The sequence below is a fragment of the Nelusetta ayraudi genome, unplaced genomic scaffold (genome assembly GCF_046127955.1).
Source record: "Nelusetta ayraudi isolate G7.1 ecotype Tasmania unplaced genomic scaffold, CSIRO-AGI_Nayr_v1 ptg000084l, whole genome shotgun sequence".
In the NCBI taxonomy this organism is placed as follows: Eukaryota; Metazoa; Chordata; class Actinopteri; order Tetraodontiformes; family Monacanthidae; genus Nelusetta; species Nelusetta ayraudi.
The window spans coordinates 750,783-770,949 of NW_027466134.1; the positions used below are offsets into that span (position 1 = coordinate 750,783).

Sequence of the window (20,167 nt, forward strand, 5' to 3'; positions counted from 1 at the left end):
CAACGAGAAAAGCGATGTTTTACCTCCTCACACAGCCCCCAGCATTCAAACACGCAGCTGGCGGCAGCTGTGCGCCTAAACGAGCGCAATTTTACATTTGCATAAATTAAAGGCTCATAAACTTTCTTCAGAGACCTCCTCTAAATATAATAAAGGACCTCTCTTCCCGGATCCATGTTTTATTCAGTGTTTGGATATGCTCAATTAGCAGCCCTAATTAACGCCATAGCTGCACCCCAATTGTAGCTGCAGTGCTGAGGAAGGGGCGGGGGTCGTTACCGGGACGCAGATATACAAAAGAAGCGACGCCACGGCGCCGTGTGTGGGCGTTCTTCACTGCTGATTCAAAGTTGCGCAGTCCTATTAGTGTTTTCTTTTTAATTTATATATACACATTCATATTTAGCTGCTGCTGCTGCTTCTTCTGGGGGTTATTGGCAGCTGGCAAGCTTTACATGAGCGCCACCTTCAGTTGTGCTCCTTCTCTCATAATAAGGTCCCTTTTTTTTTATTATTATTATTATCTTTGGTGCAGTTGTGCATCTTTAAAACGCGACAATTTTTAACCCCAGAGAAAAATTCATGTCTTGCAAGGAATTACATTTATAGCTCCTCCAACAGAAATAACTGGTGTTTTTCTCAAATGTGACATCTTGTTGACCCTTGTTAGATTAAAAATAGGCCCTAGTTGAGAATTATAGCACCGAGTTGTGGATGATATGATAAAATCCCTCAAGCCTATTAGTGGTCAATTTATTCTACCCAACAATAGGTTTTTAAATCCTACCACAATAGGTTGAGTGATTGGCTGTGTTGGAAAATGTCCTAAATGGCACAAACCACAGATGTTACGCTTGGCCAAAAAGAAAAACAGAGAGGAAAATATTCACTTCTTAACAAAAAAAACACATTTGGATTCTGTGATTTTAGCATCTGAGACGGTGCCATTTGGTTAACGAGGAATAATTACAGAAACTAACCGATGGAAATCATTCCCCCCAAACTGTTTATGGATCGTCAGAATTGTTATTGTGCACAGTCAAATCCTTCAGGCATGTTTGTGGCTTGCCGAAATGAATTTCAGGTGGGATTTTTTTTTTCCCCTTCTCCGGAGCCTCATAAGACATTCGTCATTGCCTTTAAATAATAGATCAAAACACCACTAGTGTGACCAGGTTATTAAAACACCGTAAGCAACACACACCTGTAAAGCTTGCACGAGACTGGAAATCAATCATGTTTAAAAGCCCTTTGAGGTGGTTCAAACAGGTCAGGGAGATGAAAGGCAAAACAAGTAAGAAGACGCGCCGTGTCTGATAAACCTTTAATTCATATAGCTGAAGAAGAATCTGAAGTGTGGACTCCTCTTGGATTTGGACATCACGGAGGCTGGAAATGATGTAGACGATACATCAACAGCAGCTTCTGCCTCTATTAGGCTGTGCCCTCCAACTCCCTGATGTGATGATCCTATATTAGCAGCTTGCACTGTGCAAAGTTGCGCAGAGAATAGAGATGAATGAGTGTTTAAAGAATAATGGAGGGAAATATTCAAGGGAAATGAGGAAAAAATGTGGAGGGAGGAGAGCGCACAGGCAAGACATAAAAAAAAAATGGAGACGGAGGAAAACTGAGGGGGAAAATAACTTTTTACTGTTTTGAAATGTAGTCAACTTGAGCCAATTTAGAGTCCTGCATTTCATCTGTTTGCATCAGCTGAGATGAATCAGAAGGCGCCAGCTTGGAATGACAACACAATTTTTCAAACCCTCTTCATGGCCTGGTGGAACAATGTGATCATATTTTGCGACAGGCTCAGCACGGATTCTACAGCTTTTAACACGTTAACGCAGATGCCTTTCCTTTGTACTTTATTCCAGTTTTTCCCTGGCTCTGAGTTTTGGTTGTAAGTGAGTGTCTTTTGGACGGGGGTAACGCCCAACTGAGGTAACCTCCCTGACGCAGTCACAATCTATTGCTTGTTGACTGCAAAAGTGGGTCAGTATCAACATAAGTTGGATCTTGAGATTTATCACAGCTTCCATATTATAACCACTTTGACATTTTACTTTTTCACCCTGAACCGAAGCAGTTGTGTTTTAGCCCACGCTTTCCAAGAGGAGCAGCCAGCAATAGAAGTTAGAGAGACGGATTATTGTTAGAAACATGACGTATAACCACGTGCTCAGTGCTCTGAGTGCAGCCTGGGAAACCCATGGCTTCAAATGATGTGATGCACCTTTGGTTGTGCAGACAAGTGCCAGAGTGACGGACAGCAGCCAGTCAGTTGCTGCGCTCACCTGCGTCTTTAGGTTGGCTGAGTGCTATTGGAAGGTTGAAGCACCTCCGTAGCTTCACGGTCATACAACAAGGCATCGATAACCTCCAACACCAAAAGCTGCTCTGCATACTTTGGGATGGGGCAGAGCAGAGATGAGAGAAGCGCGAAGAGGTGGGGCTCCAAGCAACGGAATAAATGAATCAAATTAATTTGCACAAAGTTGACATCTCGTCATGATTATGCACGCTCGCATTTGGCGGCGGGTCCGCCAACTTGCTGTGCAGCAGCAGTGATGCACCACGCAGACGGAGCATCAACTCTCCCAAGGAAAAGAAAAGAAGAAGAAAAGACAGAAAAAGGAAAAGAATGGGATTTGCCAACTTGACAGTTCATGCACCATAATTCACGATTCAAAACTAGGAATCAGTCTGGTGGTTTTGCAGAGGCATTTCATGAAAAGGGAAAGGGGCAAAAGTGCCTCTGCTTGCAATTAGACGGACTTGCAGTCAAAGCGAGGTCGCGTGCGAAGTAGGAAGCTCATAACCAGCCTAAAATTGACTCACAGTTAACACAAGACTGCAGCCGGATCAGGTAGCTTTTGTTTAGCTAACATTGTTATGCATGAATTCACGAATGAAAGCAAAATGCATTTGATTAGTATCGTTCCCATAATATGAAAAGTAACACAACAATTTCGACCCACAGGTGCCATTCAAAACTACACAGTGCCCATTAAAGACATTAAAAGCGCATTAAAATGCCAACTTCAGGCTGTCCACATGAGTGGACAGTGAGTCCGCAAAACAAACATAACAGAGCACATTTGAAAAAACTGACTCAGCCTGTTCTTAAACGCCTCACCACTGAAAACACAGAAGAAGAAAAAAAAACTCAAGTCTTCAGAGACCCTCTTGTGGGAAACACCAGTGACTTTTCCCTTCTGTTCAGTATCAAAGGTTCATCTCCTCCAGTCAAAAGAGTGACCTGACTTCTCCCACGACCGGCTCACAGAGCAGGATTACAGAACCAGGACACTGGGAGATGAGAATTTAGATCATGTTTGACATCCTCTGGCACAAGGAACAGAAAGTACTTGAATAAATAACGAAACGAGAGATTTCACTTTTTATTGTTGCAGCTGTCACCTTGGAATGAGAATACTCTTGAGAGTAGGAACAAATTGATATCCATGTATACAGAGTTCAAAGCCCTGTATATGTATTTTTATAATTGGCGAAAGCCGCATTTATATCAAAAACTTTTCTTTTTTTCTCTCACTGAAACAAGAGGCTCAGTAGAGCCAAAATCCCCATGCCATATAATCACACAATGCCTTCAGGCTTAATCATTATGTTCCCCTGCCTTCATCTCCAGCATCAATTTTTCATTTTCTTTGTTTTGATAGAATTATTACTGCGTCTGCTTCTCCTGTGAGATAAGAAAATTGAGCTCAGGAGGTGAAATTATGCGCAATGCTTTTTGTTTTCAAATGACAAAACGGGACGCGGCACAAACAAACAGCATCAGGACGGGCGTCCAGTCACTTTCCAAGGCACTTATCATCATTAAGCCTCGTGCAGAACATTGCTGTCGATATCTGTTTTGTCAATAGCGACTCCAAACCCGAGGGCGCCGATTATTTTTCTTCAACTTATTTGCAGAGCTTCAAACAAAACAAAGCTTGGCAGCGCTCCACTCCAATATTCACGGATAAGTTTGGAGAAAATATTACAATGAACATGGTCGAGGTTTTAAAGTTAAGATATAAAGTCGACGGCATGCTTTGCATTCCACACCAACTTGCCGTCTCCGCAAACTTACCTGCAGCGCACTGCTCCTCATCCGCTCCGTTCTCACAGTCCCGCTCTCCATCGCATCGCCATGACAACGAGACACACTTGCTGGTCGCCCCGCCGCAATCAAACTTGTCCGGCGGACACGTCTGCCGACCTGTGTGGGGTGTTTTTTTTTTTGTTTTTTTTTTGTGAGGGTGGACGTGATGAGACAAGGAGCGGAGAGGGAGGGAGGAGGCAGCAGATGAAAAAGTTGGAGGAATCAAAGAGGACAGGAGAGAACGAGGGTGGTGGTGAGCAGGATGAATGGGTGAGGAGGAAGAGGGGGAAGGGAGAGAGTGAGAGAGAGAGAGAGAGCGTGAGAAGGGACAGCCAGTCAATGAAACTGTTTGATAACTTAGTTATCTACTTTCTCCAATCGATTCCTCCTGAAGAGCTCGCAATTAAAGGAGACACCCAGTGACAAAGGAACAAGGGAACACTTTCAGGCGGATGAAATGCTGAGACCAAACACTCATCCATCCACACAGAGGCACACAACCACACCCACACACAAAAAAACACAATTATACGACTATAAAAATCTTTGTCTTGATAATTAATCAGACGGAGATTATTCATGAATTTTGCCAAGTAAAGGTCAAATAAATGAGTCATTTTCAAAATGGATTGAGCTGACCTTGAGTTCCCTCCTACACTGACTTTTGAATGAAAACAGCTAATGCCGGTTTTCACTTGCAAAGTAAACGGTGGTAGTTATTCTGACTGATGAGTCATGCCAAGGAGAATAACAAAATGTGAAGCAACCAACTAAAGTAAAATAAGTCACCCATTTATGAAATTGATGATTTTTTTTCACAATTAATCAACTAATGCATGCAGAGCACGGAGGCATCCAGAATGCACACAGTGCACATTCTGGCTTACACATGTCAAACCGCAATCAATACAAATACATATACTGTCAGGATATGAGAGTAAGTGAATGAGGTGAGGAAGTGGGTGTAGGGTTTTTGATGCGCGCATGCACACACACACACACACACACACACACACACACACACACACACACACACACACACACACACACACACACACACACACACACACACACACACACAGTGACGGAGTGCTCCCTCTTGGTTGAAGCCCATTACTGTACTGAAGGCCATTGCTCTAACATCTGTAACCCTCTGAGGACTGCACGTTGTGGAGAGAAAATACCATCATCGAATACATCAGACCAACGCAGGCTGCTCCAGCAAACCTCACCGTCTCCTGCCTTTCAACCACAGCACTCCCTCATCCTGCTGCCCACACCGTCCTCTCACTCTGTCACACATAAAACACACAACTCCGGTCCCAGGTTGCATTAAAGCGGCGTTTCAAACTTGAGTCGTGTCAATTATTCATATCTGACCACCAACAAAGCTTCTCGGAAACGAGCACGGGCATTTTTCATCCGAGTATCAACAGTTATTATGTTTAGATTCAGCCACTTTTGACCTGAATGTATTCATCACATATTTATTTCCATCTCATTTCCATTATATATGTGCTTATTAAAATGAGGACGGCAGCCTTCCTGGTGCTGGCTATGATGACGTACAACAACATGCAGTTGGGCTCAGTCATTAGAAACCATTGGCTTTGGGCAATACACCAGTGGCAGAAGAGGTCTCATAAATATGCCATTGATTTTAAAGTTAACATAAAGGAGGGGGATTATAGCCTAAGGTATGTTTCACAATCGTTCACGCTGAAGTGTATTAAATTTTCAACACAGGCAATCTTTTTGGGTCTCTTGGCAATGACAATTCAGGCCAGTAAATAACAAATTCACACATTCTGACGTCTAGAAGATCTTTGGTGGGGCTCATATAGTAATCTTATTGCTTGACACTGTACACTGTGGATTTTGCATACTTAAAACCCAATGTTATCTCTGCTGCTGATGAAACCGCTGCCTGCTAAAGGGGGACAATAGATCTGGGTAATATTCAGCCTTCAGAATGGTTCTAAGGGGCCGGTTCTTCAATGTGAGTGGTCTTCAAAATGTGAAACGATTGTTAGACCCAATTGCTAAAACGCTCCATTGTTTTAGAATTTAGTTTTTGAAAGCGTATGAAGCGCCGAGAATGGAGGGAATCAGTACGATAGAGATGAATGAGTCCAAAGACACACCCTGTGACGCCCCTTTTAAAAAAGGTAAACGCAGAAGCACCGCATCAGTGTCATTGCAGCGCCTTCTGGGAAAGACATGGTTGAGAAAATGAATATTGATGGACGGCGTCTGCAGGTGTGATAATCCCATTTGGCTTTCATTAATCAAGTGAACAGTGAAGCGAGCACTTTGTTGTTAGCCTTCTTTGCTTGTGGCCGAGGGCTAGTGTCAGAGCCTTGCTCACCCGAACATGATGCCCAACACAGAAACACAAACCCCTCAGCGGTGGAGCCCACTAAGTGCCTGAGTGACGGCTGAGTTAAAAGGATATAATGTGTCTGGGGTCTGGGAGTCGAGATGGGGAGTGTTGAGGATCGGCTCAATTGTCCTCAATGAAGCTCAATCGCCTGCTGATTTTGCCAAAAAAAATAAATATAACAAAAGTCTCGATTTGATGACGATTTTGAAAAAAAAAAAAAAAAGCTGTCCCGAGTTCAAAAAAGACTGGTGTGGGCGACACAACAGCAGCTGCGCAGACGGACAAAACAAAGTTTGTGATTGAGTCGTGAAGTTCACTCTGTTGCACTGATCATCTTATTGCCACATAGTAGCAGCCGTTTTGCAGCGACATGTGACGTAAAGGCTGTGCAATGACGTGGGCTGCATGGATCTTACGCCAGGCTCGGCTTCAGCAGCCTGATGGTGGCGATGGCGATCAGACAGCTGTGGGTCTCGCTGGAAATGAAAGGAAAACGCTGCATTTTGTTCACAGCATCTGATTTAGTTTGAACACATGCTGAAATGTTTTCCCAGTTATTGACGCAGTGGCCCGAGGGCAGGCTAATGACCACGTACTGACACAAAGGAGTGGCGGTAGCAGAGGTGTAAGTACTTCTTGGTGAAGAATTTACCATTGCGACTTCATTAACTTCGAAAAACATGTTGCTTTGTGTGTGTTTTATGTGTTGTCGTCAAAGGAAGGTTGCGGGGACAAATGCTCACTGCCTAAGATTTTGTCAGTGTGAACAAATCAAATGAATAAAGATGTCAAAGAACCAAAAGGACAATCAAATTTGGGATTGGCAGTTCAAGGGAAAAAAAGCAAACATATTAATAACGTACCGTAAGTGAGCAAGAAAATTCCCTATTTTCTTGCTTCAGTACTTGAAACCCCCCTATTCTTTTTAATTAAAAACTAGAAACTGCACAACTACCTCCAGTGTAAGAAAAGCAATTTGCCACACAGAGAAGGATGCAGCCCTGTAGTAATTCAAAGAGGCTCAAACAGGTACCAGACGTGGGACTTGTTATTCTCCTCACATGGCCGGTCTAAGTATCTATTATGAGCCCGATATTTGGTGGACGGGCCGAGCCACTGTATGCTAATGAACTTGTGATTAACTACCTCTGTAATTGTCTTTCACAGGGAGGGGGGCTGGGGCTGGCGTGTCGCGGTGTTGCGCCGCGTCCGCGCCCCCTAGCTGCCCGCCTAAAGCGTCAAGCCTCCGGGATGATTGATTCAGGCGGCTCGCAGCCCACAGACTAACGCTAAGATAATATATTTATTACGAGGCGTGTGCACGCGTGTCAATCTGCGCGGTGATATAAGTCATTCTTAAGTCACATGAATGCAGCACGTCGAAAGCAGACAAGCAAATGGGACGAACGCGTCTGATAATGAGACACAAGTTGAATAGCAAGTTATAGGAGCCTATGGGGGGTTTATCCGCTTCCAGCGTGGAGGATTATAGATGCATAAATTTAGACGCTGGATTCCCTCGCGCTGAAGATGGCACGCGGCTGATTGATGAGTAACATGCGCAAACGTATTTTTTATTCAAAGACCTAAGCCGCACACAGTCCAGGTCCTTCGGAGGAATATTATGAATGTCCCAACAACTGTGCATTGCGATGAATATAAATTGGCGCCACACCGATCCCAGAGGACAGTTCTTACTCAGTGGAAGCGAGTCTTAAAACAATCATTAGGCGGGATTAATTATGAATTTGTAGGGATTTAAAAAAAAGAAAAAAAAGAATGACCATTATGCGACAAAAAATGTGAGAATTGAGATTTAGAGAACGTATGAAAATGCAAATGAATACATAAAGTAACTACAATTAATATAAAACTTGACTAACAGGGCAACACAAACACAAGTTTCAGATGTGAGTTGTGTGAGGAGTGATTGCCGAAATAACAGTGAACTGTTATCGCTTGGCTATTTCACCCAGAGAAGGAATCTACACTTAAAGACTCAAGTGGAGTCAAAGAATTTCTTTCCCTTGGATTTACTTCCAATGGATGTCAAAGTAAGATCACGATACTTTCATTCACTTTAGTTTGTGAAATAATTACTGAAGACTTTTGCTTCCAATATTCACAGTGTAAGGTCATCGGATGATGGAATTTGGATTTTTGGTGTAAACAATAGAAAGGACAATTTACTGTATATATGCATGTATGCATATAGGTTAGTGGGACATGAATGGTAAGGATGGAAATGGAATGTTAGTGGGGGAGGTGAGGTCATATATTGGTCAAACAATGACAAATGTTCACTTGGGGGAAAAATATTTGAAAACAGGACAATTACAAGGAAGATACACACACACACACACACACACACACACACAGTTCTTTGGATGATGGGTTGAGTCTGACCAAATTAGGGCTTCTTGTGACCTGGGGGCTGCGAATGCACACTATACAGACGTTCAATTTTAATATGGTCACTGACTTTTCCAGCTCAACCATTTCTACATAATGTACACATACAGCGCACACAAGTAGAGTAATGAGCAGAGAAAACCCCACAAACTGGAAATTGTAGAAAGCTTTTGGTGACCTTTTTTTCAGCATGGCAGTGATTTTTTTTTTATTAAGAAATACTACATGAACAGATATAAAAGGGTCAACAGTGTAAAAGAAGGAAAAGACAATGAAGCAAAGAGGATGTCAAAGGTCACTCGTACTCGCACAATTCCTGTATCAGACATACAATGGGCCAATTGTTCAGCTTGTGGGTACCTTGTAGGCTCCTCTTAGTTTCAAATGGGTCATAAAATGATTTTGAGTAACATTTTTTTTTTTTTTTTTTAGAGGTTGGACAACGTTGGCTTAGGATGTTCGCATTACTCGAGTTTGAAATAGAGAACAGCTGGTTATTGCTACGCATAATGTTATCAAGTTAGATCCTTTTCTTTAAGCCTTGACACAGCCTCGTTTGACATGCAATGGCGTGTACACTTAACGGCCACTTTATAAGGTAAACGTTTAAATTGCTTGTTAACATAAACCCGAGGTAGAAGCATTTCGGCATGTGCATGTGGTGAAGACGACTTCCTGAAGTTCAAAGTGGGCATCAAAAGAGAAGAAAGTTGACTTTTCTGCACACGTGCGCGTTATGTCGCATGGCAATTTACACACAGTTGACAAGCCTGACTGCATTATCTGACATGTTTGTCTGAAAGGATCTGTGTGTGCATTTAAAAGGTTGAGAAAAGTTGAGAAACCTATGTGGGATATAAATCAAGGCAATTTTCACTCTTCCAAAGAACAGTGTCAAGTCAATCTTAAAGTAACACGACACTCGCACAGTGGCTAAGAAAAAAACAATAGTTCATATGCACTTTATGGACATAATGCCGTAGCGTGTCAGCATAGCACAGTTCGTGCATGCATGGATTGAAGCGCATACGTGTTCAATGTGGATGCACTACAAGTTTGATTCGTCACATGTTTGTTCATGCATGAGCGAGCGAGTCCTCGTTGTTGGTAAGCATAAATACATAATGTGTGTGCGAAGTGTGCGCATTTTCTTATTTGTTGACACTCCACAAGGGGAACGGAGCCGTGATGTTCCATGACCATGACAATGACATGGTCAGTAGGCGGGCAACGAATGGAAAATAGCCATCCATCCACCCATCCATCCATTCTCATTATCCACACTGTCCTGCATCAGTGTTGTTAAGGGGGTAAAGAATATCAAAGTTATTGTGAGTGAAGACAGATTACTATGGTGTATGATCAATGTCAAAATAGGTAATTATAATTTTACAGAACTTTTTTTTGTTTTAAACACTTGTGTGTAAATCAACTTGCTAAAAATTGTGTTTTCATCCAGGTGAGGTAACATCGCTGGCATGTTCGTATTATTGTGAATTTAAAGCTCGTGGCTGCAAATATTTACGAGTACAAGTCTGATTTCTACGGCTCTCGACTGCAAACAGAAATGCACGTCCGTCGGTACGACTCGAAAAGCATCGGAATGACGTCAACGAGGTCACCGACAGGTAAAATGAAATGTCAAAAGTACAATTCCGTTCTATTGATGTGACCCATCACTGCCAAAAGTACAATTCTATTCCAACACAAACACTTATTAAACTCTGTCAGGCTGAACAAAATGACACAAGTGTCACGCTTGACACATGTTCTTGACATATTGCCAGTTCATGACAGAGCTGACAAATGGAAAAACAGACACAATCTAATTTAGCAAGGTATGACCCTTGATAATGATACAATCCTGAGCCTTTCATCTCCTTCTAGGGGCTGCAATTTATTTCAGAGCTGCACTTTAAAATAAGGAAAACATCATTACGCAGCCCGCAGTAATGCTGGTAGCAGTCTAACAGCGACTGTTCATGATTCATGAAAGACACGCATCACCATACGTTGCATTATTGTGTCAGCAAAGGAGGAGGATTTGATGGAAGTGCCCTTTATTCGCAATACATCATGCGCATAAATGAGGAATTCAGCCTTGAAAGCCACAGCTGACCTGCTGCATGTTGGGCAGCAACGCCCCCACACTCCATCCCCGTCCTTCAGATGTGAAATCCAATTTTCAAAAAGGGCACATGCAGTTAATATCACATTACTTTTTAAATGAAGGGGACTGTTGATTAGTTGCTCTCATTGGAACGCTGATCTCGTATTATTGGAGGCCTTATGTGCCAAAAGTGGGGAGTTTTCTGGATAAGGGGTGAAAGACCAAAGTCAAGGAAAAGAAAAAGGAGAAGTGACCGGAGAGGAAAAGTCGTGACAAGAGGTAGTCGTGGAGGTGGAGAACGAGGTTTAAGGAAAATGTAATGTGCAACAAATAAACTAGGGGGGGTTGTCTGATTCTGCAATGCAATCAATCAGCGAATCGGTTGAAAATGCTGAACTAAACTAGCTGGCCAACACTGTTCAGCCACAATTCATTCAGACAGATTCTTTCACTGGTCAAACTACTTTGTTTTTCAGCACTTTTTGCGGGAGCCCTAATGGTTAAAGGCAGAACAATATGTATGTCTTGTTTTGCAAATAGAATACATGTGCATATATATATATATATATATATATATATATATATATATATATATATATATATATATATATACATATATATATATACATATATATATATACATATATATACATATATATATGTATATATATATATATATATATATATATATATATATATATATATATATATATATATATATATATATACATATATATATGTATTTGAGATGGAACCTGGAACAAGTTATTGGATATGACAGTTAGAAATGATTTTATGTACTTTTGCTTTTTTTATATTTATATATATGTATATATATATATATATATATATATATATATATATATATATATATATATATATATATATATATATATATATATACATATATATATGTATATATATATATATATATATATACATATATGTATATTTATTATATTATTATATTATATTATTATATTATATATTATATTATATATTTATATTTATATATATTTTTGTGATGTCATCACTTAAGTAGCAGAGGCTAACTGGTCTCCTCAAGCATTGTGAATGCAGTGAGGAAAAAAAACAAAAAAAAACCCCAAAAACTCATCAGGTTGTTCCAACACCACGAGACTCTCTGAGATGGAAAGCTATTGACAAACGGTCAATGGTAACCAGCCCAGGGCAGGAACCACTAATTGAACAAAAGAACCAAATTGATGGGGGAAAAAAACTCATATGGTGGCTGCGGTGGCGTTTATTTCCCCACGGTTTTCACTGTTACGCAAGGGGTCCACACAGAACAGTGTTTGTTAATGGAACCAGGAACCTACTGGACACCCTACTAACACCCAGTATCCCAACGAGTGACGCACAGGGACGATGATTTTAAAGTTGCGGGAACAAAACAGACAACAGTGATAGAAGACCCGCCCGCACAACTGAGTTAATACCGCTTTGACTCTGAAATATCAGAGCAGCCACAAAGTACAGAAGCTTAGAGTCTAGCGCGCTCACACACACACACACACACACACACACACACACACACACACGGGTGTCTGCACAATTGACCTGATTGAATGAGACACAGCTGGAGAGAGAGAGAGACAGTGTTGGCACCTGGGAAATTATGGCTGGCGCGACCACGGCCTCAAGCATGAAATTGAAGCTGTCCGACAAAACAACTCGCTGGCTCCTTTCCGTTCATATTCCAAAATAATTAACTGGCGCAACCTTTCGCCTCCACGCCATAATACGCCGCGCTGCCCATTGTCTCCGCCGGCAGCCACAGGGAAACGCCCACCTGAGCGGACGGGAGCAGGTGGAACTGATGACAGCGGGGACGGGGAGAGATGAATGAGGAGGCGTGAACAGGTCCAGCTTTTCGGTCCATTTTCAGAGTGACCTCTGGGCCGATGCTCCACGATTAAACGTCCGTTAGTCTCTCTTAATAAATCCTCATAGAGAGTCTGACACTATCAATTCCACTATTTTTCTTTTGAATTAAAAGAAAAAGTGCTTCTTTTGTCTTAGACAGTTCAGACACTTGAGGAAATCCTGCTATTGCCAAGAAGTCCTGGTTGGGGGCAGCACTGGGTGCAAGATACTAGAGGAATGATACCAACGTGCACTACGCAATACAAGATGACAAAAACATCTTTGAAATGATCACATCACGAACGAGTTCAAAGTTCAATGGCCATAACCTGATCTTAGTTTCAACATGCAATGGCATGGTCACCACGTCGGCATGCACAATTCTTTCATAAATGTGTTTCAGCGGAAACAAAATGCCCACGTTTGTGAGTTTGACTTGAAAGGTGAAGGAAAAAAAAAACTTGTTACTTGGTGGAATTAAATTGACTTACGGTGGGTTTCATTAGGAATTATGGCCTTGATGTGCCAATTAAGATGGCCCTGCTCGTTCGGAGGTGCAGCTGAAGACTTTCCGCTTTAAAAACACGGCAGGCTCATCCGCACTTGTGCACCTCACGTCACGCAGGGTCTCGACAAGCCCGACGCGGCGCGCCGGCAAGGGTAGAGCTATTGCACAAATAACGCCCAATTTCATCAGCCATATTTGGCAATCGTGACGGGCAAATTACAGTCTCCCTCATCCCTAAACACGCAGGAGGTTCGAGATTAAAGACACTGCAGCACCTGTTTGACTGAGTAGTCTGCTAGCAGATGTCCTCCAGCTGTCTCCTCGTCCACTTTCAATATCAGCGCCGCAGCCTCATCCTCAGAAGAGGCTTAATCCCCGTACGAAAAAGAAATCAAAGTAGTCAGGGGTGGCTTGATGTGAGCCCCATAAATCGACGGCGATACAAGCGGGAGAGACGTCTCACTGTGATAAAAGGACCTCCGCTGACAGTTTGTGTTGGCAGATGAATGAGTTTCGTCAGATGATATTAAATAGGCCGCAAAGTTCCGAATCGAAAAGTTTGCCAAAGCCGTGATGTTACTGTTGATATTCTGGTTGACAGTGTAAGCTTTACTGTGGTGCACCGCATCTGCACGGGCTAACATTGCATTGTTAAAGATCTAATGGGTGACATTGACATGCGTTGAGTGGCATGGAACGGATTAGAAAATGTATATTAAAGTTTTTAGTTTGACAAAACTCACTTCTCTACACTGACCAGTACCAAGCATTTACATTTCATTTTGAGGAGTGTAGGTCCACTTGTTAGGAGGTGGCCACCGGGTTCCTCCACCAGCCCAGGACATGGATCAGTTCAGAGTTTAGTGAGTTTGACTGTCTGCAATAAGCATCTTACCATTACATGTTGCAAAACTTTGATTTTTCATATTCTTTAGTCAAGGCACCAGCAAAGTGTAGAGGACATTCATTTAAATATTAAATCAAAACCGCATCTGTGAAAGTACCTAAGAGGCTTCTTTATCTCCCAGGAAATGAAGAGAAGTTCAATTTGTTTTCCATTCCACATTTAAATAAGATGCTCTCCTGATTTCATCACTTAACTCTTAAAAAAGTTTGTGCTACTTGAGATCTCTTCACATGCACAGCTGTCAAAGTTCTCGTTAGTGTTTCACAGTGACTTTGGAGGGTTCGGTAACGACTTCATCAGCATAACCTGCGTGTCTGAAATCATCCTGGGCCGTGTGAAGAAAGATTGTCGAAGAAGCCGAGGTGCTCTTCAACACTTTTCTTCACGTGTTCAAACTTTTTTGAAGCATCACTCAGACTGGCTGAGGTCCGCGAGGGTCGCGGTCCATCACACGGCCGACCGACTTGCGGCTGAGTGAGGCTGACCAAGTGTCTGATGTCGCACTTCAATCACCTTCTTTTTTTTTTTTCCCTGCGTGCTCCGTGGAGAGAGAGGGGCTCACTTTAATCCCTCGAGTGTGGGTATGTAGCAGCGGCGGAGACGCAGGAGTGCGCGCACATAAAGATGGGCTTTAAATAACACTTGAGAGTCGACGCAGCTCCTCCAATCAGCACTAAATGTCCAACTGGGGGATCTCGCTGATGCCACTCAGGCATAATGGATGCTGACTTTGTGATGCTGAGTCCCTGAAATCAAAGCGTTGATTGTGTGGGACACGGACTGTGAGCCTGAGCATCTCAAAGACGAGCACATCCTCTGCAGAGCACTTATTTGCTTTGCTTTGTCGGGCAGTTCTGGTCACTGATGGGTTTGAAGCATTTACACATTGGATTCAAAATAGAATGAACCATTCATATGAAACTTTTGGATGCCAAATGGTTAGACTCCTCAGACCGTCTGCCACACTCCGGAGACGGTGGCTGGTGGGACAGTTTGGGGTCGTTTTACGAGGTCCAAAATCCATAATCTGAGAAGACAGGGTGGCTTCGACTGGTCGACCAGTGTCCTCGAGCTGTGTCTCCTCCCTGAGGGAGACGAGCTGGCTGTCTGTCAGGGAGAGATGATGCAGGATGGTCCGGAGGTGACCCCTTTAAATAAATAAAACCTGACTTTATATTTGAAAAAAAAACCTGGGCACAGTGACCGTGCGTTTTTAATCTTTGTGAGGTAGATAAGGAAAATGTCTTGCAAACCAGTGCAGTGGTCAAACGGCTGGTGGCAGACGTTTCTGTGCTGGTAGAAGAGGAAAAAATTCCGAGGAGCTGGATGGAGCGGCTTGCAATGAGAAGGTGCATCAAATCTCTGAGCTGATGGCAGTAGCTCACTGTACCAGCAGCTGAAACATAAGAGTTAATCGTAAAAGAATATGGTACCATAACGTACGACTTCAAGGGACTATTAAGTTGTCTTGTTCTCAACAACTCCGCCCACGTTAACTTGTACAATTCTTGGAAAGATTTGCAAATGTAGGTGTTTATGACGAGTCACATGTTTTAATTATAGCCCGTACATGATAAAGTCACACGTACAGTGAAGCTTCTTCTCTCCGAAGACACGAGGAAACGTGTCGCCGTCTTGCAAACTTTCACAAATTCGGGCCGCATCTTCCGTAGGCGAGTAACTCTGCGGCGCCTCTAATCCTGCTAATAATGCACCCGCATACTGAGGGGTGACATCTGCACTTAGGATCGGCTCAGAACGCCGTGTGCAGTCTTTAATGCATAAACCACCACTCATTACACTGAGCATTTTCCACAGAATCCCCTCCAGGCCTGCATTCATTTTCAGATGTGTAATTACACTCGACTCCTGAAGAGCTTGCGAGTGTGTGTCTTCCGCGGTGCCGAGGCATCATCGGCGGCCCATAGTTAATCAGCAGTCCACCAGAGGTCTGTGGGATCAGCCTATCGATTCCCTCCCAAGGAAATCAATTCAGTCAAAGGCATTACTTTAAACTGAAGTCAGATCAGAGAGTGGAGGACACGCAACCGGGCAAGACCAGAGAGACAGAGGACAGGATGTGGTACCAGCCTGAGCGTCAGGTTGCTGGGATATGAATAAGAAAACCAGTGTCGATCTGGTCGTGGGTGCACTCCAACAACACAGACTGATGCGCCAGTGTCATGGCCACAATGGCAGAAATTGTCACGTTGCTGTCAGATTAATAAAAAGAAAAATATGTATATAATGAACAAGTAGAGTTGAGCAAATTGGTATTGCATGAACCAAACCTGACAGGATTTCACCATCTGTTCATTCATTTTCCTTGGTGCCTGTAGTGCCTCCTAAGAAGTTACTTCAAATACCAAGGAGATTCAATACATCAATTTGTAAAAAAACAGTGAAGATTAGAAGTCAAAGTAAGTATTGTTTCATATATTGTTCAGTCCACTAACGCAACAAAAAGATTCCATTTAGCACAATGTCCAAAGATTCCAATATGAAACAAAAAGGGCTACAAAAAAAAAAGGTTACAAATGATGCAAAATGCTTCAAACAGATTCCCTTGGAAAACCATTTTCCTGCTGGCATCTCCAATTTCCAACTTCCACTGCACTCCCACCTGTTCTCTCCAAAAGCCCATCAAATTCAATGAAACCAACCCGGTCTCTGTCTTGCCCTGTGCAAGCTAATTGGTAGTACAGGTGTGTTGGAATTTGACCTTTTGCATGCCAGACACACTGAATACTGCCAGCAGGGTCATGAACTTGACTTAAAGGAAAATCAAACAAAAATACAACATGGCTCTTCCACTGCCACATATAAAAATGTCTTGCGTGAGCCTACATACAAAGTTTAGTCAGTTCAACCTGATCTACTCCCCAGCCATTCATTCATTGGTGTCCTGTTGGATGTGTTGGGCCCCGGCAGTGGAGCATGCCGTTGTCCGTTCTGCTGCAGAAGTTTTTTCAAAGATTGGCTTTGGCGTGACGCTCTGAACGAATGCAGACGCGTGCAATCTTCTTTGCTCATTTTATTGCTCTGCATGCGGCAAAACACTTAAGCGTGCACACGCGGCCTTGAGGAATCGATGAGGCCAAGAAAGTTGAGGCTCCTCCAGGGATCGACCTCGATGGACATAATTGGACTTAAGCACAAGTCCACTAATCAGATCAAACGACTTACACATTCACCCTGCGATGAACGCTGAATGCAAAAACTGACTTTATGCACAGGCGCATCTGGGCGGCACAGACAGTCTGAAGGCACATTCAGGGTCTGAACACACATGTCCTTGGTCCAACCCAATCAGACCGATTACGGAGAGAATCTTCAAAGAACTCTTTGATCACCACTCAATACGAAAAAAAAAAAAAAAAAAGAAATTGCAGGGAGAAGCTGGCCTGCAGTTTGGGCCTCAGGGAAGTCTTGTGAGAAGAAAGAAGTGGAGGGGTTGACCTCTGGTAGTTCTGACTGCTTCTATAAGTTATCTCAAGGGGAAACGACGACTGGCTGTGAGATTAATACGTGAATCTGTGGGAAATGTCAGCGGCCATTATGCCAAGTGCACTGCCGCAGGAATCCAGCGATTTTTAACTTTCGTCTCGATTAGTCGAATGTGAAGACTTTACTTTTTACAAAGTACCATAATTCCAAGTTTTTTTAAAATGAGAGATCCTTTTTTAAGTTTGTTAAGTAACAAACCAGAAGTCATTATAATGGACGAGTGGACAGCAAGGCTTGGTTTCACAACTGGATGTGACATAGCACCAAAAAAGACCAAACAAAGTTGACAACCAGCTGGTGGAAACATGCAAAGATCCTTTGAAGAACCTTATATACTGTAGAGTTCAGGTAAGGTCAAGTTCACAATGGAACACCTGGAGAAAGAATTTCAAGCCTTAGCCTGAATGTTAAGCTGAGGTAATAACAATAATATAACTTATAGTTATCATTATTATATTAAGCTTGTAATGCGTAATACATAATTAAACTTTTACAATGTCAATTTCTACCTCTCACTTATTTTCCCGCAGAGTGCTCGTGGGTTCACCCCGGTTCCGTCAAGGCTTTGTCTGCCGTTTGTCGTCTGCCGCACTCCATGTGAACTCGGCATTAAGTCTGAATTTTCACACTGGTGGCCCTGGACTGTATGGCCAAATAGGCTTCAGCCAGAAGTCTAGTTCGAGTTGATTACCGTGTACCAAACAGTTCGAGTGCTTGATCGCATTGCAAAAGTAGCATGTCTGGGAAGGCGTGAACTGTGGCCGAGACCAGAGCTTTTCAAGAGGGCTTTGGCACAACTCGTGTGTGCCGAGACATCGTGCAGGCGTGGAGGTGTGGCAGCGACCGGAGTAGGCTGCTGTTTACCCAACCCATCCTGTCGAGCCAACCTGGCCAGGGGTCAATGATGTAGCTTCCAAAAAAAAAAAAAAGGTATGTTTGTATGTATTGATAAATTGGTAAATAAACACAGGCATAGTGTGGACTATGTCGTCCGTGATGACAAACAGGCTTTGCTAATCATTGCCTTTCATATCACCGTTGTGTGTTTGTGCCCCTTGTCAGGCACCACAGGGTGGTGAGAGACACAGGTGATGAGTAGGTCCACCACTGTTGTCACAGTGTTGTGTTTCCACGCCACAGGACTGATCGACTGAGCTGTGTCAGCAGGAGAAAGCTCAGAAAATAAAACATCCGAAATCAGAAGGAATAATGTAATCGCCAATTTGACTGCTTAAAATTCATGCACTGTGCTAAAGGAGTGGAGATGAAAATCAGCATCTGATCACAATTACTGATGTGCGAACTACCTGCATGAAATATACGCCCCCCCGGTGCGCAAAAGGTCTTAAGAGGAGAGTGCTGGAATAAAACGTGCTCGTGCGTACTTGCACCGTGCAAACTCACAATCAACCAACACATCGCATCCTGTTGGTGTAATATTTTAGCATTATTAAAGAGCATAATGAGCAACACACACACGTATGAGCAAAGACGAACGACACACGTGTTACGACTCCCTTTCTACCCAATTCCTGCACGCTTCACAGCCTGCCGTTGTTTGTCCGGCGTGTTGTGTTTGCGCGGGCGCCTGGCGCGAGCGACTAAACAGCTACTTACTGCAGATTGCATCAGCCTCGTCTGAACCGTCGGCGCACTCGGGCTCTCCGTCGCAGCGCCAGCGAGCGGGGACGCACTGTCCGTTCTTGCAGGCGAAGTCCGTGGGAGTGCACGTCTTCTTCGCTGCGGAGACCGAAGAAAGGGAAAACACGGTGGTTACTTCATGGGCGAGCGCAACGCAGTTCTTCAGTAGGGATCTGAAAGGTCACTGGGTGACACTCGACGATGAACACCTGAATGTATTACAGTGAGGGGGGGGGGCTAATAAGGACAAATGACAGATGTGAAGATATTCACATTTCCTGCCTCCAAATGAAACATGCAGATGTTTGCTGTGAGCACAACAGATATAGAATTGATGCAGTCCGTCAGTTAACTTTAACATATAAGCAAACAAATGTTGATTAAAAATTCCATTTATAATGACAAAGGTCACATTTTTGAATCGCCGTCAATTTATACGACTATCACATCAGACACTGATGACACAAGTCACTTAGTTTATTTTGAAAAGGAAGGTGAGACGTGTTTTTTTTTTTTTTTTGTCGTAAAATCTCTGTTCTGTGGGTTCTGGAACATAATGATGTAGATACTCTACGTGTTGTATGGGTGTTTTAACAAACAATTAAACTAGAATCACTGAAACCTCATATGTCGTCACGATATTTGGCCTCCACTGAATACTTTGCAACCAACAATCAACATTAAGTAGGCCGGCATTT

The 20,167-nt window shown here is 43.0% G+C and overlaps 1 protein-coding gene across 6 annotated transcripts in view; it reads right to left on the reverse strand.

Annotated features, from left to right (window-relative positions):
• The window catches only part of lrp8 (low density lipoprotein receptor-related protein 8, apolipoprotein e receptor), a 139,801-nt gene that overhangs the window by 49,602 nt on the left and 70,032 nt on the right, over nucleotides 1-20,167 (reverse strand). For all 6 annotated transcript variants that reach the window (XM_076045431.1, XM_076045429.1, XM_076045430.1 and 3 more), the window contains exons 3-4: nucleotides 19,446-19,568; nucleotides 4,103-4,231 (exon numbers count right to left, since the gene is read on the reverse strand). In XM_076045431.1, the coding sequence (XP_075901546.1) occupies nucleotides 4,103-4,231; nucleotides 19,446-19,568 (252 nt within the window). The remainder of the gene's footprint in view (nucleotides 1-4,102; nucleotides 4,232-19,445; nucleotides 19,569-20,167) is intronic.